This window comes from Danio rerio, chromosome 1 (genome assembly GCF_049306965.1).
Source record: "Danio rerio strain Tuebingen ecotype United States chromosome 1, GRCz12tu, whole genome shotgun sequence".
Lineage (NCBI taxonomy): Eukaryota > Metazoa > Chordata > Actinopteri > Cypriniformes > Danionidae > Danio > Danio rerio.
In genome coordinates, this window is record NC_133176.1 from 3,137,663 (window position 1) to 3,165,000 (window position 27,338).

Genomic DNA, 27,338 nt, shown 5'->3' on the forward strand with positions numbered 1-27,338 from the left:
TCATTCAGGCAGTCATTCACAGGATTGGGCATCATTTAGAGAATCATTTAGAGAGTCAGGCATCATTTGGGGAGTCATTCAGAGGGTTAGGAGTCATTCAGAGAGTCAGATATCATTCAGGGACTCATTCAGGGAGTCGGGCATCATTCAAAGAGTCAGGCATCGTTCAGAGAGTCATTCAGGGAGTCGGGCATCTTTCAGGGAGTCATTCAGAGAGTCAGGCATCATTCAGGGAGTCATTCAGAGAGTCAGGCATCATTCAGGGAGTCGTTTAGAAAGTCAGGCATCATTCAGGGAGTCGTTTAGAAAGTCGGGCATCATTCAGGGAGTCATTCAGAAAGTCACGCATCATTCAAGGAGTCATTTAGTAAGTCAGGTATCATTCAGAGAGTCTTTCAAAGAGTCTGGCATCATTCAATGAGTCATTCAGAGAGACAGGCATAATTCAGGGAGTCAATCAGAGGATCAGGCATCATTCAGAGAGTCATTCAGAGGGTCAGGCATCATTCAGGGAGTCATTCAGAGTTGGGCATCATTCAGAGAATCTTTCAGGGAGTCATACATCATTCAGGGAGCCATTTAGAGAGTCAGGCATCATTCAGAGAGTTTTTCAGAGAGTCAGGCATCATTAAGGGCATCATTCAGAGAGTCTTTCAGAGAGTCATCTCGGTCCTGGAGGGTCGGTGTCCCTGGTTGCTTCAACACACCTGCCTGGATGTTTCAAGTATACCTAGTAAGACCTTGATTAGCTAGTTCAGGTGTGTTTGATTAGGGTTGGAGCTAAAATCTGCAGGACACCGGCCCTCCAGGAACAAGTTTGGTGATCTCTGATCTAGAGAGTCATTCTGAGGGTCAGGCATCATTCATGGAGTCATTCAGAGAGACAGGCATCAGTCAGGGAGTCGTTCAGAGAGTTGGGCATCATTCAGAGAGTCATTCAGAAAGTCAGGCATCATTCAGGGTGTCATTCAGAGAGTCAGGCATCATTCAGGGAGTCATTCAGAGCGTTAGACATAGTTCTGTGAGTCATTCAGAGAGTGAGGCATCATTCAGGGAGTCAGGCATCATTCTGGGAGTCAGGCATCATTCAGGGAGTCATTTAGAAAGTCAGGAGTCATTCAGAGAGTCGGGCATCACTCAGAGAGTCATTCAAAGAGTCAGGCATAGTTCAGTGAGTCATTTATAGAATCACATATCCTTTAGAGAGTCATTCAGAAAATCAGGCTTCATTCGGTGTGTCATATAGAGAGTCAGGCATGAATCGGAGCATCAGGCATGATTTGGAGAGTCAGTCATCAGTCAGACAGGTTTGATCAGGGGGAGATCTGTGTTTGATCAATCATCTCCAGCTCTTGGCATTCTAACACTCGCAGATTTTCCCGCGCAGGCTGAGTTTTAGGCTCTCGCCAAACCTGAAATGCTCGTCCAAGGACATTTTGCCTTTGCAAAACACTTCAAGCTGTAAAAATCTATTTGATGTATTATGAAAACATCCTACATCTTACTGGAACATTTTGGAAGTCCAGTGGGTTAGAAAACCAGAAACTTGCTGATTTGAGATCTGTATTTAATACATTGAGTACCGTTGAGATACATGTGTAGTGAGCAGTGTAGTTTGAATTAGCTTTTTTATTTTTAATATTTAGTTAGTTTTGGTAATCTCAGTGTTGTCATTTTAATTTCTTTTTAATTGCTGTGTTGTTTTCTCTTCATTTTAGTTATTTTTAGTTAGTTACTGAAATAAGTACATTTTAATATATATAAATATATATATATATATATATATATATATATATATATATATATATATTATATATATATTTATAGTTATTTATTTATTTATTTTATTTCATTTCATATAATGTATTGTAGTTTTAGTTAACACTGCTTTGTTTTTTGATATGTTTTCATTTGAATACGTTTTTGCGATTCTAAAATTTACTTTCCATGGAGACATATATATATATATATCATTATACTGGACAATCAGAATGAGTGTTCAGTCCTACAATGAACAGAATGATGCTGGTGTTGTTCTTCAGTGTTTGGCATCCATACAGTAACAGATGGATACACTGAGAGAGAAATGCTGCCAGATTCAATTAGGACATATCTCTATAGTTCACCAGCACTTAGCCTCATTAGACGAAGCTATTAAAGCATAACAGAAGTTCATGCTAACCTTCATACACAAACACTTCTGCAGTATTCATTCAGAAGGATTACAAATACACTCTCTCGTGTAGTCTCCTATGTGTTGTTAGCTCAGATTAGAAACATGAAGATCACTAGTGTAATTGTGGCGTGCATTAATTGAGTGTATAATGGTGTGTATTGATCCACTGTTTCCTCTGTTGACAGGTATCTGTTCGCTCTGCAGATCAAGCATGATCTGGCCTGTGGACGCCTGACCTGTAATGAGAGCAGCGCCGCCCTGCTGGTGGCTCATATAGTGCAGTGTAAGACAAGACAGCATGGGCAAATATTTATGACACATCAGTTTTCTGTTCTACTCTTCATAAGATACAGTGCTGGTTTTGTGTGGGTGCCTCTAAAAGATAGATTTAGGCAGCATATACTAGTATCTTATTTTCTATTACATTTGCAGTTTAATTTTAGCAATCTAGGACATCTCTTATTTAAACCTTTATTTTGTTAGTTTCCAGTGTATGTGTATTAATTAAAAATAAATACTACAAAATAATTTTAACAAATGCATAGGACATGCAATACATTAGACATTATTATAACAGTCAAATAATCAAATAATCTTATTATAACAGTCAAATTAAATCTCTACTAGTTAATCAGTGTTTTTTCTAGTGTATTGATATTTGTCGAAGTCAGAGCAGTGCTTCAGTAGATTAGCTGGCTGTTTGTTTAAATGACATTGCTGTCATCGGGAGGACAGATCTGTTTATAGTCTCTGTTGTCGCTCATGCAAAACCATGTTCATATCATGTCAAACAAGCTCTGCTTTCACATCATCACATCCCAGACTGGTTTGTTGCTATGGAAACCGCCGCTGAGGATGATGAGAACTAGTGTAATATCAGAATATAGAGGCTGGCCGGTGGTAAAGAAAAGAAGAGACACATTCAAACCAATTGCATACAGATAAAGCTCTTATAAAAGCAGTGATGTGCTAGAAATATTATTATTTATTTTGCATATCTGATTATGTTTAAAATTTTGGATTTGTTTGATAAATTATTCTTGTTGTAAATATGCCTAGCAAGCTGTTTTGGTGTATAAACCCATTACTCGTTATAAAATCATTACACTATATATTATTTTAGTGGCTGCCTTTGTTAAATCATGAAAAAAATAAATTTATGTCATAAAAAATATATCATTATGTTTTGTTTAGAAAAAAAAATATTTTTTTTTGTCTTTCATTCATATCATACAACCTTGTCTCTGTTTCTTTGATTACAGCTGAGATTGGAGACTTTGATGAAGTGCAGTGCAAACAACATCTGCTCAACAACAAGTATATTCCAGAGCAGGACACACTGATGGACAAGATCATTGGATACCACCGCAAACATGTGTGAGTGTGAAGTCATGACTCAATATAGTCAGTTCAGTTCTTTGAATTAAAGGATTCTTGTGTTTAATGTACAATTTGGTCTAGCTGAAATCTTTACATGAAATCCTGGCAACCCCCAAAACATCCTAGAACCCCAATCCTATAAACTATCCAAAATGCCACCAAACCCGACCACACGAAGCTGTAGAAATTCTCCATAAAATCTATAGAAGTAACTTAAAAACCTCCCATAATGCACAAACCACAGGGAACTTTTCAGATCACATAGAAACACCGACCACCTAGCAACACCATAGACACTCACCAGATTATCCTTTAACCTATAAACAAATCACAGTAGAAATTACCATAACGTTACTAAATGCCACTTAGCAACAACCTAAATAACACCCAAAACAACATTGAACCCCGGCTACCAAAGCTCTACAAACACTCCAAAACACCATAGAGACCACATAATGAGAGACCCCTCCAAAAAAAAAAAAACCCCACCTAACAACACCCTAGAATTTACTCAAAACTCCCTAGACCCCATTTAAAAACACTCTAAAAACTCCCCCAAACACCCTAGACCCCATTTAACAACACACCAGGAGCTTCCCTAAACATCTTAAAAACCATTTAGAAACACCCAAGAAACTCCCTTAAATACCTAGAACCCATTTAGCAGCACCCTAAAACTCCCATCCTCCAAACACCCTAGAACCCCTTTAGAAACACAATAGAAACTTCCCCAAACACCCTTGACCCCATTTAGAAACACTCTAAAAACTCACCCAAACACCCTAGATCCCACTTAGAAACATAGAATCCTGTAACCTCCCCAAACACCCTTGGACCCATTTAGCAACACCCTAAAAACTCCACAAATATCTAGAACCCATTTAGAGACACAATAGAAACTCCCCCAAACACCCTAGACCCCATTTAGCAGCACCCTAAAAACTCCTACAAACAACCTAGAACCCATTTAAAAACACCCTAAAACTCCTTAAACACCCTTGAACCCATTTAGAAACATCCTAGAAACAACCTAATAACAACATGCTAGAAAGAATTAGCAATGCATTAGACGCTCGTAACCTCCTCGTTTGATGGTTTCTAATTAAACAGACTCTTCAGGGAGTTGTTGTTGTTATTGCGTGCAATTTGTAGATCACTTTGACGTTTAAAGTTCAGCCCACCTTTAATTTAGGAGGTGGCAGAATGCTGTTATGATAAATTAGACATGCACTTTCCTGGATGCCGTTTCTAACCTGCTGAGATTTTGAGGTTGTGCTTATTAGGATTATTTGTCCATTATTTAATGTTCACACAGTGTCGGCAGCCTCTGTGTTTTGTGCAAATGTGTGCACTTTAATGTTTCCACAGTGGACAAACACCAGCTGAATCTGACTACCAGCTTCTGGAGATCGCAAGGAGACTTGAGATGTATGGAGTGCGTCTTCATCCGGCAAAAGATCGAGAGGGTACAAGACTCAGCCTCGCCGTGGCTCATTCTGGTGTGCTGGTCTTTCAGGTGAGTTTCAGCTGTTTTTATAAAGAAACTTGCTTGCTCACACTTTATATCAGGTGGCCTTAAACTAGCTAGCAGCTAGCTCTCTGACACTCTCACATGGTCGCCCACTGAAGCTAAGCAGGGCAGTACCTGGATGGGAGACCACATAGGAAAGCTAAGTTGCTGCCGGAAGTGGTGTTAATGTGGCCAGCAGGGGAACTTAACCTGTGGTCTATGTGGGTCCTAACACCCCATTATAGTGAAGGGCACTCTATACTACCCAGTGAGCACTATCTTTAAACACTAAACCAAGTTTCTGACTTACTGTGGTGGTTAAAAATCCCAGGATGTCCTTCCAAAAGACTAGGGGGTTTAACCCTGGCCACATTTGCCCACTAGCCTCTGTCCATTATGGTCTCCTGAACATCCCCATATTACAATTGGCTTCATCATACCTGCCAACACTCCCGTTTTTTCCGGAAGTCTCCTGTATTTCAGACCCATCTGCCGTTTTTTTCTGTCTCCCGGAAAACTCTGGGAATTTCACCCCCCTCCCCCCATCCCCCAAGTCTTGTTCGTGTAAATGACCGCTCCCCACTCCTAAGTTAGTCTTCAGTTCGCGCAGCACATCATCCCGCGCCTTAACCCCTCCCCCCTCTTCATTTCGTGGTGCCTATTCCCCGCCCTCCCCCTGGCTCTTCAGTTCCCGCCTTTCTTAGTACGTGTGTAAAGCGCCTTGAGTGTCCAGAAAAGCGATATATATATATATATATATATATATATATATATATATATATATATATTTTTTAATTTATATATATATTTAAATATTTTATATATATATATATATATATATATATATATATATATATATATATTTAAATATTTTATATATATATATATATATATATATATATATATATATATATTTAAATATTTTATATATATTTAATTATTATATATATATATATATATATATATATATATATATATATATATATATATATAATATATATATTTAAATATTTTATATATATATATATATATATATATAAATATATATATATATATATATATAAATATTATATATATATATATTTAAATATTTTATATATATATTTAAATATTTTATATATATTTAAATATATTTTATATATATTTAAGGAATTACTATTATTTTTAAATATGTACGTAAACTAAAATCAACCGTTTGTTACAATGCACTTATCGTGTAAATGCATGTTTTTACATGTACTTATGATTAATTAAATAATTGTATCTGTAATTAATTTCAGTAATTACACTTTTGACCATCCCTTGCATCTTAACCTGCTCCTGAACCTTCCCATACCACCAAACCTGTCCATAACCCTACCCATATCTCACTTTAAGAGCACTAGAAGTATTCTGCAATACACTGTGAAGACGGTAAGTACATTGTGTTTATGTTTCGTTGCAAATACATAGTAGTTAAGGCCACCTAATATAAAGTAGGATTTCTGACAGTGCTTGTTCACAGTAAGTTTTGCCCATTATTAATGTTCGATTACTGAAGCAGTAATTAACTGATGTTTCTATTGAAGTGTTCTTGTATTGAATATGTTGTGGTTTTATTGTCTTCAATTGTGTTTAAATGTATTTTATTTAACTTTTAAAGGGGCACACCAAGATAAATGCATTCAATTGGTCTAAAGTTCGGAAACTGAGCTTCAAGAGGAAACGCTTTCTTATAAAACTACGGCCTGATTTGAATGTAAGTGTTTTTTCAACTTTCAATTGTTTATAACACCATCTATATGTCTTAACCAGTGCTTAATTTGTAAATCACGAGGTCCCGGAACAGATCGGGGTAATGGATCCGGAAAATGGAGGAGGTGGGACGAAGGACGAAAGTGAAGAGTGGGAGGTTGTCGCGGACGAAAGTGAAGAGGGTTGGGGAGTTGTGGAAGAAAGTAATAGTGAACAGCGGATGGGGGAGGAGGGCGGTTTAGAAGGGGAATCGGTAAAATGAGGTGCCGGATCTGATTTCAGAGGTGCCGAATCTGGCGTGTTCCGGCACAAATTAAGCCCTGGTCTTAACGCTGTACCTCATACGAGGACTTGGTTCACAAATAACTCTAGCATTTTTTCATCTAAACATGCATACGTTTCGTTACGTTTACACCTTGCATCAACACCACTCCATGACTTTCGACTTGCATAAATGAAGCATTTTGAAAAGCCAAAGCTCTTGCATAGTTTGAAATGGTGATGATTTAAAAAAATGCAGTAATGTAAACAGGTTCAGTGCTAGCATAAATCACTACTTTGTTCCAGATACCCTGTAGTTCATGTGTGTGTTTGAGTCAAATAGACCTGTTTCTGTTCTCTTTAGCAGAGTAACTGTCAGGATACTCTGGAGTTTATGATGGGAAGCAGGGACTGCTGTAAGGTGTTCTGGAAGATTTGTGTGGAGTACCATGCCTTTTTTCGCCTGTTTGAAGAACCCAAACCCAAGCCTAAACCAGTTCTGTTCACCAGAGGTTCCTCCTTCAGGTTCAGGTATTACAACTGTGCACTTAATTCTGTCTTAAATAAACATATGTGATGCCTTGTGCAGTTCAGTCCATCATCAGTAAATAACATCGCCATTTAGGGGCATTTCAGAGACATCTTTTACTTAATCACCCTGTTTCTCTTGTTCTGCATATATTCTGCATGCTTCTATTTGATAAATGATCAGAGTGCTTGGCAAGTGGTTGATGTTTTGACTTGAATGTTTTCTGCTTTTCTCTTTGCTTTGGATCCTGTTTGTCATCGGCCGTGTTTTGTGTCATTAGTGGCCGCACACAGAGGCAGGTGATTGATTATGTAAAGGACACTGAATTCAAAAAGGTTCCCTTTGAAAGGTGAGATTCTCTGTTGACCTTTGTTTAAATGTCACTGCATTTCATTTCTTGCCAAAATAATAAACACACCAATGAGAAAGAGAAAGTATGAGCAAAGTTAGCTATTTTCCAAGAACCTGGATTGAGATAAATGAAATTATGCATTTACAGCACCGTGCTCCATGACTTCATGCATTTTAGATAACAAAATGCATAAATGCATCTAAATACCATACAACACACCTAGAAATGTTGTTGAATGTCTTAGAAATCACACCTTAGAAACTATGTAGCAATTTTATGGAAGTCATTCAAAACATCCTGAAAAACCCCCACCTAACAACACCCTAGAAACAACCCAAAATAGATAGAAATCACATGGCAACAGCCTAGAAAAAAACTCAGTAGTGTTCTAGAAATTCCCCAAAAACTATTGAAATCACTTGAAAACAACATATGAAATTTTACTTAGCAAGGTCCTAGAAACCACTAAATAAATCAGTCTGCTATCTAACTTAGAAATCACAATAGAAAGCAACTGGTAACACTATAGAAACTGCCTAACAACACTTTACAAAACAACTCCAGGAGCTCCATGGCGCTATATTGAAATCATCCACCAAGTCGTAGAATCACTCTAAACACCACATAGATCACCCAAAACATTCTAAAACCCTACCTGGCAAAACCCACACAAGACACACAAAAAGGAAACCACCTAGTAACACCCTAGTAACCCCCCAAAATTCCATAATACAAACCACTTCTCAGCAGCATAAACCACTCAAAACACCCTAGAACTCCCTAGCAACACCCTGGCAACTACATTCAAATCACACAAAAGTAGAACACACCTGGCAAAGAAACCACCAGAAAATCCACTTAACACCCTAGAACTCATTTACTGTAGCAACACCCTAAAAACTCCCCCAAACACCTTAAAACATTTAAAAACACCATTGAAACTCCCCCAAACACCCTAGAACTCATTTAGTGACACCCTAAAAACTCCCCCAAACACCATAGAACCCATTTAGCAACACCCAAGAAACTCCTCCAAACACATTAGAACCCAATTAAGAACACCCTTGAAACTCCCCCAAACACCCTAGAACCCATTAATCGACACCTTAAAAACTCCCCCAAACACCCTAGAACCTATTTAGCGACACCCTAAAATCTTCCTTAAACACCCTAGAAACCACTAAGCAACATGCTAGAAAATAATTGCACTGCCTTAAAAGCTCTTTTGTACCATAACCTCCTTGTTTGATGGTTACTAATTAAACAGACTCTTCAGGGAGTTGTTGCTATTGCTTGCCATTTGTAGATCACTTTGACATTTAAAGATCAGCCCATTATTAATAAAGAAGGTGGCAGAATGCTGTTATGATAAATTAGACATGCACTTTTTCTAGATGCTGTTTTTTACTTAGCAACAGCAAAGAAACAACTCAAAACACCCTAGATAACCCTAGGAACACCCTGCCAACTACATTCATATCATGCAAAATAAGAACACACCTTGCAAAGCCCTAAAAAACACCAAAAAAAGACACATTACTCCCTAGGAACCTTCTTGCAAAACCTAAAAATCACCACAAAACACTAGAAAGCAACCAGCAACCCCCCTCTTTCTTATCCCCCAATTCTAGTTGCTATGTTCTAGCAGTATCATTGTAATCAATGTGCAATACTTGAAGCCTTTTCATTATTGTACATTAATCTAGTCAGCCAAAAACACACAGTATATCCCTTCAAAGAACTTGCTAATCATCTTTACTCTTCCATTCTCAGAAAACACAGTAAAATCCAGTCCAACAGCAATCTTTCTCCATTCCCATCCAGGCAGAGTGCTGAGGGTCAAGGAGAGGTGAGTGTGATCTATTTTAGTGCAGAAACGCAGTAGGAATGCAGTCAAACACCCCATATATTGCAAGCTTGAAGTTACCCTTAGTGTATGCCTCACATGCTCTTTCTTCTCGAACATCTTTGCATTTTAGATGTTGCAGAGGAATGCCAGTGCTTCAGGACATCAGGCGGACTCGCCTCTTGGGCGCACTCAAGTGACTGTTGAAAACCCGGCTCTCCAGCGTTACACCGGGAGCCTAAACTCACAGACCAATGGATGTCGAAACGGGACCAGCGATGAGGCGGATGCTCGATTAAAGCCGTCCCCATCCAAACAACAGGCCGAGCATCTGAGCACAGGTCTAGCATCGCATTCTGCCAAGGGTAGCAGCTCCTCGATACCTTATATTGACTGCAGTGACATAGATAGTGAATACGATGTGGTTAACGGCCGAATCACCAGGTCTCACTCACACACACATGACAATGATGAGGTTGAGCCAACAGGTCGTAGAATACGGAATGGTTATGGAAATGGCCAACACAATGGGGCAAGCAAGTCCAGATTTAGGGAGTCTCCTTTGAATACCCGCCGGTTGGCTCAGAGTTCAGATACCTTCAACGGTAGTCAGATATCTAATGGGTCGTTTTGTGGTAACGGATCACCTCGTGCTATGCCTCTAAGCAGTACCTTGGTGGATGAATTGTTTCAAGGTATGGATAGACGTGGTTTGGTGTCACCTACTGCTCATTTAGTTGGTTCCCGAAGTGCAAACTGTAGTCCAGTGATGAGCAGTTTTCATAAAACAAGCTCCCTGAATAATCCAGAACAGATTGGGTATAGTAGTCGCAGACGATGGGATGATGGCAGCCATTACCTTAGCAATGGTCGATCTGGGAGCGAGGCTCAACATTATGGGAGCTACTCCCCAATCGTCAATCGATCTCCACACTTGCAGAAGCTCCAAAACGGCATGCGTAACCGTTCTGATACTGACCCAATGATTTTAAGCCAGTTGAGTTCAACCAATGAGCCTCGATCTTTGGTCTCCAGGGCTGAACGAATGGCTGCCATTGAGAGGCGTGTGGCAGCTAATGGGATTGGAGCATCCGGCCAATCTCGATCCAACAATGTCCAGCGCCTCTATGGAAGCAGGCTGAGTGCTAATGATCACAGTAGCCCAGTGCATATGATTGATGGTTCTACTAGTAGTGGAACTGAGTCTAGTGATACTGAGTCGGATGCAGGCAGCAACTCCTACTGTCAGCCCCTAGTTTATGGAAACCCCGGGGCAGCCAATTCTTCTCCTTTGCCTCAGAGCAAGTTCTCCTTTGGCGGTCTGCAACTGGAGGATGAGAGCCAAGGGGGAGATGATGGATTTAGGTATCCCATCATTGATGAGGATGGGGCACAGTTATTCAACTGCTAGAGAGGATGTGCCTGGTTATCAGTTGATCAAATGCCAATTTTGCTCTTAGAGGCTCTGGTCTCTCGGGCTGCTTTTCCACTGCATGGTATGGCTTGCTTTGGTTTTTGCTTGGCTTGGTTTGCATTTCCAATGCAGCATTTTAGTATCCTTTAGGTGTGGTGGGATGGACCCTTTTACAAGTAGATTACGTCCAAGCAGCTTCACATAGAAGATCATAGTAAATTGAAACAGTGTCAGTTCAGTTTTCAGTGTTTAAGTTCAGTTTAGCTCAGTTCAGTGTGGTTTAATAATCATGACTAAGAGTCCAAACACTGAAGAGCAAATCCATCGATGCGCAGCTCTACAGATCCCGAACCATGCAAGCCAGTGGCGACAGTGACAGAAACTTCACCAATTGGCGACAGTGAAGAATGAAAATCCTGTAGAGAAACCAGGCTCAGTTGGGCACGACCATTTCTCCTATGGACAAATGTCTTGTGCAGAGCTGCAGTCGAGGCGCTGGACAATTCTGGACCTCAGCGAAGACTCATCTGTCCCTGGAGCGTCACAGGAATCAGTCTCATGCTCTCCACTCCTCCAAGACCACCACAGCAACTGCTCAGGATGCAGCCTGGTCCAGGATTATGGAAACCTTGGGATCATCTCGACGCTGGTCTTGGATTGAATCAGTGGCGCTGCATAGTCTGAGGCCCTCGGGATGAGTATCCCTAGGTGGAAATGGAGAATAATGAGCGTAGATGCTGTTCAAAATGTATACAAACAAGATGCATGAACCCTGCATGGGGCACATTCATGTATCATAAACAAATGCACAACATAAACCAAGTCAAAACACAGAGGCAGTGGATAGTGTTCCTGAGTGGTTGCTGACTATTTATATATAATAGGTTTTTTGTCTTGCTTTGGGTCATGACCGAAAGGACAAGATCTCGGATACAAGGGGCCGAAATGAGTTTCCTTCGAAGGGTGGCAGGGCGCACTCTCATAGACAGGGTGAGGAGCTCTGACACCCGGGAGGAGCTCGGAGTAGAGCCGCTGCTCCTCCACATCAAGAGAAGTCAGTTGAGGTTGCTCGGGCATCTGTTTCGGATGCCTCCTGGACTCCTACCTAGGGAGGTGTTCCAGGCATGTCCCACCGGGAGGAGGCCTCGGGGAAGACCCAGGACATGCTGGAGGGACTATATCTCTCTGCTGGCTGGGAACGCCTCAGGATCGCCTCCGGAGGAGCTGGAGGAAGTGTCTGGGGAGAGGTATGTCTGGGGTTCTCTCCTAAGACTGCTGCCCCTGCGACCCGGCCCCGGAACAGCGGCAGAAAATGAATGAATGAATGAATGAGGTTTTGTGTCTTGTGTCGGAGATCCAATGATATTGGAATTGACAATTCTCTCAGACCAATAGGTGATCAGCAGTGTGCATACGTCACATTTTGGTACTTATACGGATCACTTAAAACCTCACCCAAATGGTTATTTAAAAAAGTACAAGGTACTACATCTGGAAATCAGCGAAAAGACCCCTCAATTGAGCCTTACACAACTGAACCATGCCGTACCATGCAATGGAAAAGTGCCTTTGAAGATTTGTTGTGTAGTTTCTGTGCCACTAGTGGCGCCAAACAAACAAAGCATAGCATGGCCTGATGTAACATTAACTAGTTACAATTTGGGATATCTGTTTTGCAGATTCAGGCAGTGTTTAGGAGTTAAATTTGGTGACACTAGTTGAGACTACTCACTTGACATATTAACAGCGATGGTATTTTACAAGAGGCTTTAGCAAAAAGGCTGTTCTACCTAAAGGAAATACTGTAGTATTTAAAAAGATATATATGCACAATTCTTAACTATTACTTTAAGATGATTAACTTAAGATTGAAGAGGAATTACTGCAAAGTGCCATGTCTGTGAATGTAGTTAATGGATTTTTGTTGTGGGATTGTTTAAAAAGGTTATCAATAGAACTGATAACCTATTGACTAGTAGCTGCGTAATATTGTAAATTTTATCTTTATTGATAATCACGTAGAAAGAACGAACTACAGAAATATACAGAAATATGACATGCCTTTATTCAACCTGTAAATACATTTGCTAGTCATAGCTTGCAGAAGCTAACATACAGTATTGCTACTGTATACTAGTGATATGACAACACATTTACAAGTCATGAATGTCGAGTGTTAGGCTTGTTAGTTTACTGTCGCAACTTCAAGTTTCTGATGGATAATTGTGTCTAAACTTGAACTACGCTTCTGTTGTCATATAAACAGATCATGCATGCTGGAATGTGTGTTATGTTATAAATGAAAAGATTGTGTATACATAACATGTGATTAGCATTTATCACACACCTCAATATATTTTCCCCTAAACACGATGTCTTTATTCTAACTTTTATATTGTTTGCTAGTTTTTGAAGTTCAAAGTTTATCTTCTGTGTTTCTTCTTGGGGTGGTGATCTGATGGCTTTGTCGTTTGCTTGCCCATTTCCCAGCATGCATACTTTAAAAGCAATACAGCAACATTATAAGGCCTCATTTTGATTTTTGTTTTGCTTCGCTTCTTAATTTATTTTCCCCTTTAAACAAACTGCTCTGGCACGCCTCATCAATGTCATCTGTCTGTGGTGCATTTGCATTTGCGATGCTTGATGTCCACTTGATTTATAAGCATATTAACCTGTGCTCAGGTTGCATTGCTTTTAAGACAATATACTCGCAGCATGTGTCTCTGGAATGCCTCACCTTGTCTTTTTTTCCCTCTCTTTTCTGGAAGCATGTCAAACTGTCCTTGTCTGCAACTGTCCTTCTCATGTGTGTAAAAGCCTTCGCATTGAAACGCAGTGGTCTTTTTGAGTGGGGATAGATGTAGGTGAGATTTGTACAGACTCCGAGTAAGAGTAAGTTTTGAGGCTCAGCATGTAAAGATTAGGAAGGTTTTCGAGAGCTGTCCCAAAATGCCCTTTAACTTGTGTTCAATCTGACCTTTTATCCTTGATTTTCGATTTCTTGGGCAAATGTGTTCACACACTTTTACAATCTGGTCTAAAGGTCTTAGGGCTGGTTTATACTTCTGTGTTGAGCGGTGCATGCCTTGCGCGTAGTCATGCATTTATACTTCGGTGTGCTGTTTGTGTTGCTCTGCAATAACTCTTCTGAACGCTAGTTGGCAGTGAGGTTTTTATGTTCCTCTGAGTCGAGTTTCTTCGTGGGTGTTTTGTTTTTACCTGAACGCTACCTTAATGTACAAGTAGCTAAACTCACTCATTATTAGGCGGGAACCCGCGGACGTGCAACAACTTTAATCATATGGTAAACACAAAACAAAGTTTTCTATCTGGAGCTCCTTCATAGGATTTGTAAACTTTCGCTCCATCAGGTTCACGGCTGTCAGCACCACCCACGCTCGTCACTACTACGAAGTTGACCAATCATAGAGCTATTCCCACGCGTCAGACATGTAGTTACATTTTTGCATGGTGTGCATCAGTTTCTGCATCAGCCATCGCGAGGGCTATGCGACTGCCCAAAAGCTGTGACGGACCATATGCATGCGCTTGATGCAGGAGTATAAATTAGCCTTTAGGTCTGGGAAACAGCAAGCCAACACCAAACAACTAGTACCGACGAATCCCAACTGTGTTGTTGCTTTGCAACGGCTCACCCAAAAACTGCCCATGAACATACCAAATGACGGCATCCGACTGAAAAAAGAGTGCATGTTCTGCGTCTGCATGCGGGATTGTTTATGCACCACATGGGGCAGTAGTTTTTATTTTCTTATACATATAAGATTGTTCATTGAGAAAATTACAAAGCACTGCAGTGTTTCTCTGAGATAACTAGTTCACCAACATGTGTAAATGTCCATACAAGCTGAAGCGGATCAGTCATTTCTTGTCACGTGACTCGGCATTATTCAACTTCACCTGAGCGCGTCCAAGCTGCGCAACTCCACTGGAAATAACGAACTTTCAGGAACTCTAGAAAAGACGAGATATGGCCTCTAAAAGGCCGCTGTCATTTGCAATCTCCAGCAGTTGATCTTCTTCTTGTACAGACATGCTGGATTCGCCTGATTTGTTGACAAATGGGTTGCGGATCCATTCCTCGGCAGTTCAGGGATCCTTCACAGAGCCTTTTTCCCTTAGAAAATAAACTTTCCAAAGAAGTTGCTTGTGGGTTGAATTTGAGCACTCAAGTGACCGAGATTTAAGCATGAAAACACTGTTATTTTTCAAAATAATTAATGTTTTCTTGTGTTTCCTGGTACCAGTTGATCCACGGATCAGTTCCCGGTGGTTGAGGACCACTAAGTTAAGGCTGATTTATAGTTCTGCGTCAAGCGCACACGTACGCTACAGCGCAGCCTACGCGCTGACGCATAGCCCTACGCCTGACGTGCACTTTTCAAAAAATGTAACTACATGTCGCAACGACGAGTAGCGCAAGCTCTGTGATTGGTCAGCTTGGTAGCGCTGCCGAGTCAGGGCGGGACCGAGAGCCGCGCGAGCGGCGTGAGCCAGATGGAGCGATTGTTTACAAGTGTAGAGTCTCGTGAAGGAGCTCCGGATGGAAAGTTTTGTTTTGTGTTTACCTCATAGTTAAAGTTGTTGCACGTCCGCCGGCTCCTGCCTCAAAATGAGCGAGTTTGAGCCACTTTTACATTCAGGAAGCGTTCAGAAAAACAAAACACCAGCGAAGAAACTCGACAAAGAGGAACAGAAGCACCTCACTCCCATCTAGCGTTTCAGAAGTGTTAATGCAGACCAACAGAGACAGCGCAAAGAAGTATAATTGCACAGCTACACACATTGGATGTGCCGTGGATTACACCGGTCACTTGACGCAGAAGTATAAACCAGGCTTTAGAGTGCTCTTTTCAGCTGAAGCCAATTCTACATGCTGAATTTGGTCAATGAGCTCCAATGTTAACCTAACAAGAGGCGATGTGTGGAACACACCATACCAACTAGCCTGACCGACGTACTGACGGGGAAATGGCTGATGTCAGCTTGGCGTGTCCTGGTCCTTATAATCTTTTCCAAATGCCAACTTTTCCTTACTTTTGCATGGCGATCTTATGTCAGTGAAAGGTTTTAGAAAGTGTTCGCAAAGACCACTGCCGTTTCTGGGCCTGTTAAAAAGAAAGCGTTGATAATATTTATTGAAGAGCGTTAGTTTTGATATGATTGTACATATAACCCTCAGCATTCCCAATGATTTGTATTTTCACTGTCAGTGACCAAAGTAGCTTTCTTACATGTTTTGTTTTGTAAATAACACTAAAATGTAGGTTATATTCTTTAGTATGAAGTGTATTTTATTGAGGTATACAAACTGCTCCAGACATATTTGTGTAATATATTGTAACTGTTCTTTTTAAGATGCGCATAATTAACGGTGCACTCACATGTGCACAGTTCACCATAAGTGTATGTGTTTACAAACCATCATACATATACTGCACTACTCTAACTAACCAAGTAAGCATTTAAAAAAGTATTTTTTACTACTTCTACATTGCGATACCGTAGCACCTACAGTGAATCTGGAAAGTATTCTTAACGCTTCACATTTACCACATTTTTTTATGTTACAGCCTTTTTCCAAAATAGATTAAATTAATTTATTTCCTCAACATTCTACACACAATTCCCCATAATGACAATGTGAACCAAGAGTTTTTGAAATTGTTGCAAATTTATTAAAAATAAAACAACCTGTAAAATCAGATGTACATCAGTATTCACAGCATTTGCTTAATACTCTGTTGATGCACCTTTGGCGGCGATTACAGCCTCAAGTCTTCTTGAATATGATGCCACAAGCTTGGCACACCTGTCTTTGGGATTTTTTGCCCATTCCTCTTAGCAGCACCTCTCAAGCTCTATCAGGTTGGATGGGAAGCGATGGTGTACAGCCATTTTCAGATCTCTCCATAACTGTTCAATAAGATTTAGGTCTGGGCTCTGGCTTGGCCACTCAAGGACATTCACTGAGTTGTTGTGAACCCACTCCGTTGATATTTTGGCAGTGTGCTTTGGGTCATTGTCCTGCTGGAAGATGAACCGTCGCTCCAGTCAAGAGCACTCTGAAGCAGGTTTTCATTTCCCTCTATCCTGACTAGTCTTCCAGTTCCTGCTGCTGCAAAACATCCCCACAGCATGATGCTGCCACCACCATGCTTCCCTGTAGGGATGGTGTTAGCCTGGTGATGAGCACTGCCTGGTTTTCTCCAAACGTAACGCCTGGCGTTCACTCTAAAGAGTTCAATTTTAGTCTCATCAGACCAGAGAGTTTAGTTTATTATGGTCTGCGAGTTCTTCAGATGCCTTTTGGCAAATTCCAGGCAGGGAGTGTCTTCAGTCTGGCCACTCTAACATACCGGCCTGATTGGTGGATTGCTGTACAGATGGTTGTCCTTCTGTAAGGTTCTCTTCTCTCCACAGAAGAATGCTGGAGCTCAGAAACAGTGACCATCAGGGTTTTGATCACCTGCCTGACTATGGCCCTTCTCCCCTGATCACTCAGCTTAGATGGCTGGCCAGCTCTAGGAAGAGTCCTGGTGGTTCAAACATCTTCCACTTAAGGATGATGGAGGCGGCTGTGCTCATTGGAACTTTCAGAGCAGCAGAAATGTTTCAGTAACCTTCCCCAGCCTTGTGCATCGAGACAATCCTGTCTCTGAGGTCTCAAACAATTCCTTTGTCTTCATGCTTGGTTTGTGCTTTGACATGCACTGTTGACCCTGGGCTCTTATATAGACAGGTGTAGCCTTTTCAAATCATGTCCAATCAATTAAATTGACCACAGATGAACTCTAATGAAGCTGCTGAAACATCTCAAGAATGATCAGAGGAAACAAAATGTACCTGAGCTCAAGTTAGAGCTTCACGCCAAAGGCTGTGAATACTGATGTACATGTGATTTTCAGCTTTTTTATTTTTAATTAATTTGCAGCAATTTCAAAAACTCTTTTTCCACATTGTCATTATGGGGGATTGTGTGTAGAATGTTGAGGAAATAAATGAGTTTAATCTATTTTGGAATAAGGCTGTAACATAAACAAATGTGGTAAATGTGAAGCACTATCAATACTTTCCGGATGCGCCGTATAAATGGACTTTCTAAACGTTGTTTATTTCATGTATGATTCTGTTGTCATTTTTTTACTACTACAAATCCCCCCTTTGTCTTACTTCTGGAACGCTCTAACATTGTAAATTAATGTGTGTATTAGTAGTAATAAAATTTGGTTCTTGTGAAGCGCGGCTTTGTTTTACTCCGGTCACCCCTAGATGTTAGCGCCCCCCTTGTGAGTCTTGTTTTGTGGTAGAGTAGCCGTAGTTATTGTAGTTGTATTTGTTGCATGTTTGACGACGCATATGTGTGCGTGCAACCACAAGGTCTTTATCACCAGATTCTTCCAATAATGGCTGCAGTTCGCATGTCGCATCCCATTCGTGCCAAGGCATGGGACATGAAAACGTTGCTGGGCAAGTATGTGAATGTACTTGTGTAGTGAATGTAGTGGTCTGAAGATAAAACTGCTCCCTTCCCCATCATCATCCAGGGAATTTGTCATGCATTTCGGCAGTGTCCTCAGGCGGAAATCCCAGACTGGGATGCTGTGACTCACTCATGTCTGGATCCCGATGTGGCGCTGTCAGCCGTAGCCCATTTCCAAACACTAAGTGTGTCGTGCAGATTTACCCCATGGCCGTGTGCTTGATAAATCCAGAATCGTAGAGTGTTAAGGATAAAAATGGCAAAACTGCCCTGCGGAAAAGACTGGAATTTGCATGCTTGTCTAAATTGGTTGGACTATCAAAAGCTGTGCATTTTACCAGTAAGACTGGTGGGGATGTAACGATGAAAATCTATTTAAATATGATTCAAGATGCATTACAAAATATGAAACAAATGGAGTTTATATGAACCTATCTCTGATTTCTTTCTGTTTTTAGAGAAATGTATGTGGTATTTGGAGTTTGTAGTGTTCATAAGTGAAGTGACTGCTTTGTTTAGAGTGTAATCTAGGCAGGGTTGCCAGGACCAAGAAAATTTTCCACCCCAATCACAATTCAAAACCCCCCCAAAAAGGTTGAAAAGTTGCCAATTATTTTGCTTGTCCAATCAGAATCAGTTGCTGGATTCCTACAAGGGCAATACGCATAATTATGCAGTAAATTTTAATTGTACTGCCTGACTTTCTTCTCGCCAAACAAAAAGTGGGCGCAGCGTTCTGCTTATTTAATGTGCGACCAGCAATTTCTACCTGCTTGCATTTTTTTTGTGGGTTGCCAGATATGCATTCCAGGATCAATGTCCAAGTAATGATTTAGTTTAATTTTTTTATTTAAAACAATTTGGTAGCTAAAAAACAGCTTCAAGTAGCTAAACAACTCGTAACTTCATATTCTTTTCTGGCAAAAGAGCCCAATTTTTACAGCACATGTTAAAGTACTGCCTGACTTTCTGCACAACAGACAAAAAGTGGGCGAATCTGAGTCTGCTCATTTAACAGGGAGTGTGACAGACGATTATTTTGCTTGCATTTTTTGGGGTTGCCAGGTATTCATTCCAGGATCAATGTTCATTAGGTAATGATTTGGTTTAAAAATTGTATTCGCCAGTACTAATAACTTAGTGGTTTAGTCCACGGACATATGCTCACGGCGACCCGAGTTCGATTCCCGGCTCGAGGTCCTAAGCTGATCCTTTCCCTCTCTCTGCTCCCAATGCTTTCCTGTCTGTCCTTCACTGTCCTGTCACATTAAAAAGGCGAAAACCCCTAAAAGATATATGTAAAGAATTGCTTTTGCCTCAAATAATCAATTTGTTAGCTAAAAAGAGCTTCAAATAGCTAAACAACTCGTAACTTCTTGTTTTTTTTTCCCAGTGAAAAACCCCAATTTTTACAGTACATGTACTGCCATGTACTACAAGTACTGCCCTACTTTCTGCACCCAAACAAAAAGTGGGCGTGGCATTCTGCTTGTTTAATGCTTGACAGGAAATTTTTACTTGCTTGCATATATATGACTTTCTGCACACGGAACAAAAAGTAGGCGTGGCGTTCTGCTCATTTAACAGGCAGCTTGACAGACGATTATTTTGCATGCTTCTTTTGGGGGTTGCCAGGTATTCATTCCAGGGTCAATGTTCATTAGGTAATGCTTTGGTTTAAAAATTGTATTCGTCTGCGCCAATAACCTAGTGGTTAAGTCCGCAGACAAATAGCACCAAGGTGTTCACGGTGACCTGAGTTCGATTCCCTGCTCAAGGTCCTATGCTGATCCTTTCCCTCTCTCTGCTCCCAATGCTTTTCTGGCTGTCCTTCACTGTCCTGTCATGTTAAAATGGCGAAAACCTAAAAATAATTATAAAAAAAATAAGAATTATATTCCTCACAAATAAACAATTTGTTAGCTAAAAATAAATTCAAGCAGCTAAAAAACTCGTAACTTAATTTTTAAAATTTTTACAGTACATGTACTGCCATGTACTACAAGTACTGCCTGATTTTCTGCACACTAAACAAAAAGGGGGTGAGGCATTCTGCGCATTTAATGCTTGACAGGAAATTTTTACTTGCTTGCATAGTTTTTTTGAGGTTGCCAGGTATGCACTCCAGGATCAATGTCCAAGTAATGATCCAGTTTTTAAAAAAATTCACAAGAAAGATACAATTTGATAGTATGTATTTAAGTATTTTAAAAACAAAAGAGCCCAATTTTTACACTACATGTTTAAATACTGCCTGATTTTCTGTACCCTAAACAAAAAGTGGGCGTGGCGTTCTGCTCATTTAATGTGCGACAGAAATTTTTGGGTTGCCAGGTATGCATTCCAGGATCAATCCGTTAAGTAACTATTCAAGTTAAAATTTTTCACTTCCAAGAAAGAAACAATTTGGTATCTATAAAACAGCTTTAAGTAGCTTAAAAACTTCAACTTCATATTTTTCCCTTAGCAAAGAGCCCAATTTTGTGGGAAAACCATGACTCTGGCAACACTGAATCCTGGAAACACTCTATCACTGCTGTTCACAAGCGCCACCTGCTGGCAGAGAGTCAATGCATCTCATTCAGCTTCTCTGATGCTTCCTTCATGTTTTAAGTAGTGGGTCAACAATTTCACTAAACTAAAGTCAGATTATTCTGTTATTTTGTTTCACATTATGAATTATACAGTCTAATTTTGTTTAATAACTTCTCATCCCGCATATATTCTCCATCTTTGTTTGGATCATGATTGAAGTAGTGCTTGCTTCTCATTTTAAATGGATAGAGCACTGGCCTTATTTTAATTATATGACTTATCTGTTGAGTTTTACATTAAGATTTGTTATATTTCAGTTTCACAAAGATGGCGATGAGTTTTCATCTATTTTATGCACATGAACTATTGCATTAAATATGAGTAATTAAAATGGCCACATGTGCCTAAATATTAAAAATGTACATAAAAAAACAATAGTTTTTTTTATCCAATAAGAAGAAATGCCCACAAATGACAAAGGAAACACATTTACCGAGTAAAATCCAGCATGAGGATCAAAATTATTTTATTTGACTTTATGCAAGTTCCATTTTGTCATGTATTTGGCACCAGTTTATCAGTGATAATGTAAATGTTTGATTTTTTTTTTTGTATTTTTCTTGTTGGATGGAATTGCTCCATTTGCAAATGTTTTATGCGATTTTTCCAGTTTTGTGCGTAAATCTAGTTTGCATCTTTGGATGGAAACGCTAAATATACATGCAGGACATTTTCATTTAATCTATCATGTCTTCAATCTGTTTTAAATGCAATCGTGAAATAACCATCGTGAGTTCAGTGAATCGTTACATCCCTAATCGTAGCCTTGCAAGTACATAATTCTTGCCCTTTACCAGTTCAGCTTTTTTGCAGGCTAGTTTTACTAAGCTGAGTCCTAATTCTAGCATTTAAAATCAATTAACGTGTCTGATTGTGCTCCTGGAGGGTTATTATCTTACAAAGTTTATCCATAACTCATTTAAACACACCTGAAGCAGCCGATCAGTAAACTCCTGTGAATGTATGGAGCCCAATCACACACACACCTCTGATTTAAGTGTCTTTAAATGATCATCAAGGCTTCAGCATGACCTGCCTGTTCTCCTTTAGGTCCAGTGAGCCGCAGTCCTCAGCACAGCGAGTCTCCGTCTGCAGGACAGATGATGGTGAACGGCCAGAAGCAGAGTCTGAGCGTAGGCCAGAGTCCTGACGGACGGCAGCCCTCTCCTCTCACCAGCCCGCTACTATACGACGCCGGATTCATCCGCGCAGACGACGAGGACGAGGTTCGGAGGAAGGTTTGTCTTTTGGGGAATGAGGATGGAGGGAATCGTACATCTTTATAATGTAGATTTGTATAACTAGCACTTCTTGTGTGTGTTGTAAACCGCTTCAGACAAAAGGGTCTGCTTAATTCCTTCGGCTTAGTCCCTTTATTCATCAGCGGTTGCCACAACGGAATGAACCACCAACTTACCCAGCATATGTTTTACATAGCGGATGCCCTTCCAGCAGTAACCTAGTACTGGGAAACCCATACACACTCATTCAACCACACACTCATACACTACGGCCAAATTAGTTTATTCAATTCACTCTGCCAGTTAGTTTCTCTCTTGAGCACCTCATGCATTTGTTTTTGTTGTGCTGTTTCCGTCTCCTCAGCGGTGCATTTCAAGCACCCTTGTCTAATTCCCCCACTTTAAAGGGCCATGAAACCCCCTCGTTTCACCAGGGTGTTTTCACACCTCTACTTTGGAAAAAGTCAGAAAAGTGGGCGTGTCCAGCTCTGTTTAGGGGGGAGTGTCGGAGGAAGAAAAGACGCATGGTGTGGGAGTGTCTATTTGGGTGCGCTGAATTTCAGAGTCAAAACACACACCCACAACGGACAATGTGACTGTGTTTACATGGACATCTGTAGGCGAACTATTTGCCAAATTATTAAATGTTGGACTTTAACTGCAGTTTGGCTCTTTCATTCAGGGAATTCATTCATGTCCCTCCCGACAAACGAGATATTTGATTCGAGGAACTGCTCTAAGCGTGTATTTTTCATGAAATGTTTGATACCGCATGGTGAATGAGAGAAAAAAAACTCAGCATTTCCCGGAAACTTAGATGCACACGGCAGGTAGTGTCAGAAAGCCGCGTGTGTTATTCCGGTCACAAAATCCTACACGAGGTTATAGTTTAATTGTAACTGTTAGTGCTAACTTGTTTACACTCGGTGCAATAGTTTGTTTGATACGAATAAAATACGAACTGAATAAACAAAGAGCACTGGTCGCTCACTTACCAAATCTGTAGAGACAGGACAATCACCAGCAACTAGAGCTGCGTCTTTATTAAGAGGAGACTACAAGCGAATCCGGATCTCAGCGTTTGCAGATGAGAACAGCTCTCAGGTAAACAATAATCCTCATTAGACACGTAAGTTATTGTTGTCGAGCGTCGCGTACACTGTTAATCCACACGTGACTCCAGCTGAGCTCTCACAGAGAGAAAATGAAAACAAAACTTAACTGCAGCAAACTATAAAAGCAACACTTCACGCTTGTTTTGCCAACACAACGTGGCGTCTCTGCCGTCTACATTCTGACAGTAATGAATATTAATGAAGTTGCACAATAGAGCGCGCTGATTGGTTTGAACCAAGCCTTACTCATGCATTAATGCAGCACACTGTAAGACGTAATAAGACACACTCTGGCACAGTCGTCCAGTCTTCCAACGAATTAATGCTATGGAGAGAAGTGAAAAAGGCTGCTTTGAAAGGTTTTATCGTCACAAGTAGCGCTGGATTTTGCTCAAGTGTCTCTGTGGACGTCTCAGAATAGGAGACCCAGATAAACTCAACCTAAATTCCCGTCTATTTAGGGCAGATTATGTAGCGGCGGAGCGAACGGCTCAGTGAACAGTGAGAGTTTTACTTCTCTCTCTCTCTCTCTCTCTCTGTGTGTGTGCGTGCGTGTGTGTGCGTGCGTGCGTGTGTGTGCGTGCGTGCGTGCGTGTGTGTGTGTGTGTGTGTGTGTGTGTGTGTGTGTGTGTGTGTGTGTGTGTGTCAGATTTGGTTTTGGCATAGATGTCTAGTGTTTTCCTGCTGTCTGTTATAAGTTGCTGGCACATATTTTCAGGATCACATTGCACTGTGTTTTTAAATGAATGTTGTCCTGAGTCTCCTTCTGGCAATAAACACATCACAATATCTTGATTTTAAAACATTCTGCCCAATATACAGTACATGACAAAAGTCTTGTCGTGGATCCCAGTCGTAAAAGCAGCAAATAATAACTTGACTTGTAGTTGATCATTTGGGAAAGTGTCAGAAGGTGGATTTCTCTGATGAATCATCTGCTGATCTGCATCCCAATCATCACCAATACTGCAGAAGACCTACTGGAACCAGCATGGAGCCAAGATTCTCGTAGAAATCAGTCAAGTTTGGTGAAGGAGAAATCATGGTTTGGGGTTGCATTCAGTATGGGGGCATGTAAGAGATCTGCAACATCAACAGCCTGAGGTATCAAGATGCCCATTACATTACAAACAACAGGAGAGGGACAATTCTCCAGAAGGATAGCGCTCCTTCTCATACTTCAGCCTCCACATCAAAGCTCCTGAAAGCAAAGGAGGTCGAGGTGCTCGAGGATTGGCCAGCCCAGTCACCAGACATGAACATTGTTGAGCATGTCTGGGGTAAGATGAAGGAGGCATTGAAGATGAATCCAAAGAATCTTGATGAACTCTGGGAGTCGTGCAGGAATGTTTTTGTTTTGTTTTTCTCAGAGTAACTGAGGCTAAATCTATAAAGGCTCCGACCCATATCTGCAAAGGAAATTTGCATTTAAAGACACACACACAAAAACAGTGCTTTTGCTTCCACCCTAAATAGGACGTGCACAGTGTGATATTATAAATGATGGACGATATTTTGAGTTGAAACGTACACCAAAAACATTTACAGTTTTTATTAATATATTAAGTTAATGGACACGAATTAAAAGCAACAAAACTAATGGCTAATTTAAAAATATATTAATAATATCAACAGTTTTACAATTTAGTTCTAGTAGGTTTTGTGATTTAATTTGATTTTGGGGACTTACAATTTTGTGATTTAAATACATTTTTTCTTTTGTTTGGTAACACTTTGAATTAGTGATTCATTAGTTAATGTTAGTCAGTATATTTACTAACATGAACAAACTATTAGTAATACATTTAGTATGTTATTTATTTATTCATATTCATTAATGTTCGTTTTTTTAAGTAGTGTTAGTTCATGTTGTAGTCACAATTCAACTCACTATGCAGTAACTGATGTACACAAGCACAACTTTAGATGTTAATAATGCATTAGTGATTGTTGATCTATGATTAATAAATGATTTATTCATACTTAATTTTAGTAAATACATTAACTAATGGACCATTATTCTAAAGTGTTGCCATTTAGTTTTATTTAATTAATATTTAATGCAATTCTCCCATTCACAGAGGTTTCCGACTGATAAAGCGTACTTTATTGCCAAAGAGCTGCTGACCACAGAGAGGACGTATCTGAAGGACCTGGAGGTCATCACTGTGGTAAGACTGTACTTTATTGCTTCATTTAGTCATTAAATAGACTCACAATAGTCACAGGATTAATGTTGTGATATGCACATAAACTTATCATAACAACTGTTTAGTTTATAATATATTGCTTCAGGGATTAGAATTTCTTTCATAAAGTGACAGAAGAGAAATCCTTATTGCCTAATTACCATAACTTAAACCTAATTAACCTAGTGAAGCCTTTAAATGTCACTTTAAGCTGTATAGAAGTGTCTTGATGAATATCTAGTCAAATATTATTTACTGTCATCATGGCCAAGATAAAATAAATCAGTTATTTGAAATGAGTTATTAAAACTATTATAATTAGAAATGTGTGTGAGAAATCTTCCTTCAATTAAACAGAAATTGGTGATCAAAAATATTCAGGAGGGCTAATAACTCTGTCTTCCTCTGTAAGTGAAAGTTGTGCTGAAGATAAGCTGTAGTCATTGTTGTGCTGTCTGCCTCCTCCTGTCTGTACGTCTGCTTTGTAATGCGTCTCTTTGATGTGTTACGAGGCTGCGGAAAGAAGCAGCGGGGCGACGCGTTTACACGTCTCATAAATATTTCCTTTTGGCTTCTGGATCTGAGGCTCACGTTATTACAGCTGCATCTGTTCTGCAGTTCAGACACCTTCACCAGCCACAGACGAGAACATGGCTTGGTTTTAGGGTGTTAATAAACAGTGCTGTATTAGATGGTTGCTAAGGTGCTTTATTTGGTTGCTAGGTGTTCTCTACAGTTGCCAGCATGTGGTTGTTAAGTTCTTGTTTGTTTTACAAGGGGTTGCTATGTTTTTTCAGTTGGTTGCTAGAATGTTAATAAACAGTGTTTTGTTTTAGGTGGTTGCTAAGGTGTTTTTCTTGGTTGCTAGGTGTTCTCTAAACTTGCCACCATCTTTCTTTGTGGTTGATAAGTTTTGTATAATTTCTAGGGGGTTGCTGTTTTTTTCAGCTGGTCTATAACTAATCAAGTGTTGATAGATGGTTGATATTTTTATTTGGTTTCTAGGGGGTTCTGGACAATTGATAGCTTGTTGATAGGTGGTTGCTAGGGTGTTCAGGTAACAAGTTAGTTACTTATATACTTTATTGATCCCAAAAAACATTCAGTCATTTAATAGCATGCCTAAATTACTTTATAAATAAATAAATAAATAAATAAATAAATAAATAATACTTTATAAATGAATAATACTTCTTAAAAAATAAATAATATTTCATAAACAAAATAAATAATATTTTATAAAAAAATACTTCAAAAATAAATAATACTTAATAAATAAATTAATAAATATTATTTTATAAATAAATAAATAATACTTCATAAATAAATAAGAAATAATTCATAAATAAATAAAAAAGCATCATAAATAAATAATTCCTCATATATGAATTAATAAATAATATTTTATAAATAAATAATACTTAATAAATAAAAAATAATACTTCATAAATTAATAAATAAATAATATTTTATAAAAAAAATTAATAAT

The 27,338-nt window shown here is 39.6% G+C and overlaps 1 protein-coding gene across 9 annotated transcripts in view; it reads left to right on the top strand.

Moving 5' to 3' along the window:
• farp1 (FERM, RhoGEF (ARHGEF) and pleckstrin domain protein 1 (chondrocyte-derived)) overlaps positions 1 to 27,338 on the top strand; it is a 145,176-nt gene that overhangs the window by 96,379 nt on the left and 21,459 nt on the right. For 2 of the 9 annotated variants that reach the window (XR_012405376.1, XM_068220984.1), the window contains exons 6-15: positions 2,362 to 2,459; positions 3,439 to 3,553; positions 4,925 to 5,072; positions 6,709 to 6,804; positions 7,426 to 7,592; positions 7,871 to 7,939; positions 9,716 to 9,791; positions 9,922 to 10,129; positions 22,355 to 22,542; positions 25,742 to 25,831. Coding sequence is in view for 8 of the 9 variants with exons in the window: in XM_068220984.1 (XP_068077085.1) it covers positions 2,362 to 2,459; positions 3,439 to 3,553; positions 4,925 to 5,072; positions 6,709 to 6,804; positions 7,426 to 7,592; positions 7,871 to 7,939; positions 9,716 to 9,791; positions 9,922 to 10,129; positions 22,355 to 22,542; positions 25,742 to 25,831 (1,255 nt within the window). In the remaining variant the exon portion in view is untranslated. Of the gene's footprint in view, positions 1 to 2,361; positions 2,460 to 3,438; positions 3,554 to 4,924; positions 5,073 to 6,708; positions 6,805 to 7,425; positions 7,593 to 7,870; positions 7,940 to 9,715; positions 9,792 to 9,921; positions 10,154 to 22,354; positions 22,543 to 25,741; positions 25,832 to 27,338 lie in introns of all 9 variants that reach the window. The other 7 variants (XM_017355952.3, XM_073949318.1, XM_068220985.1 and 4 more) reach the window with 7 other exon arrangements.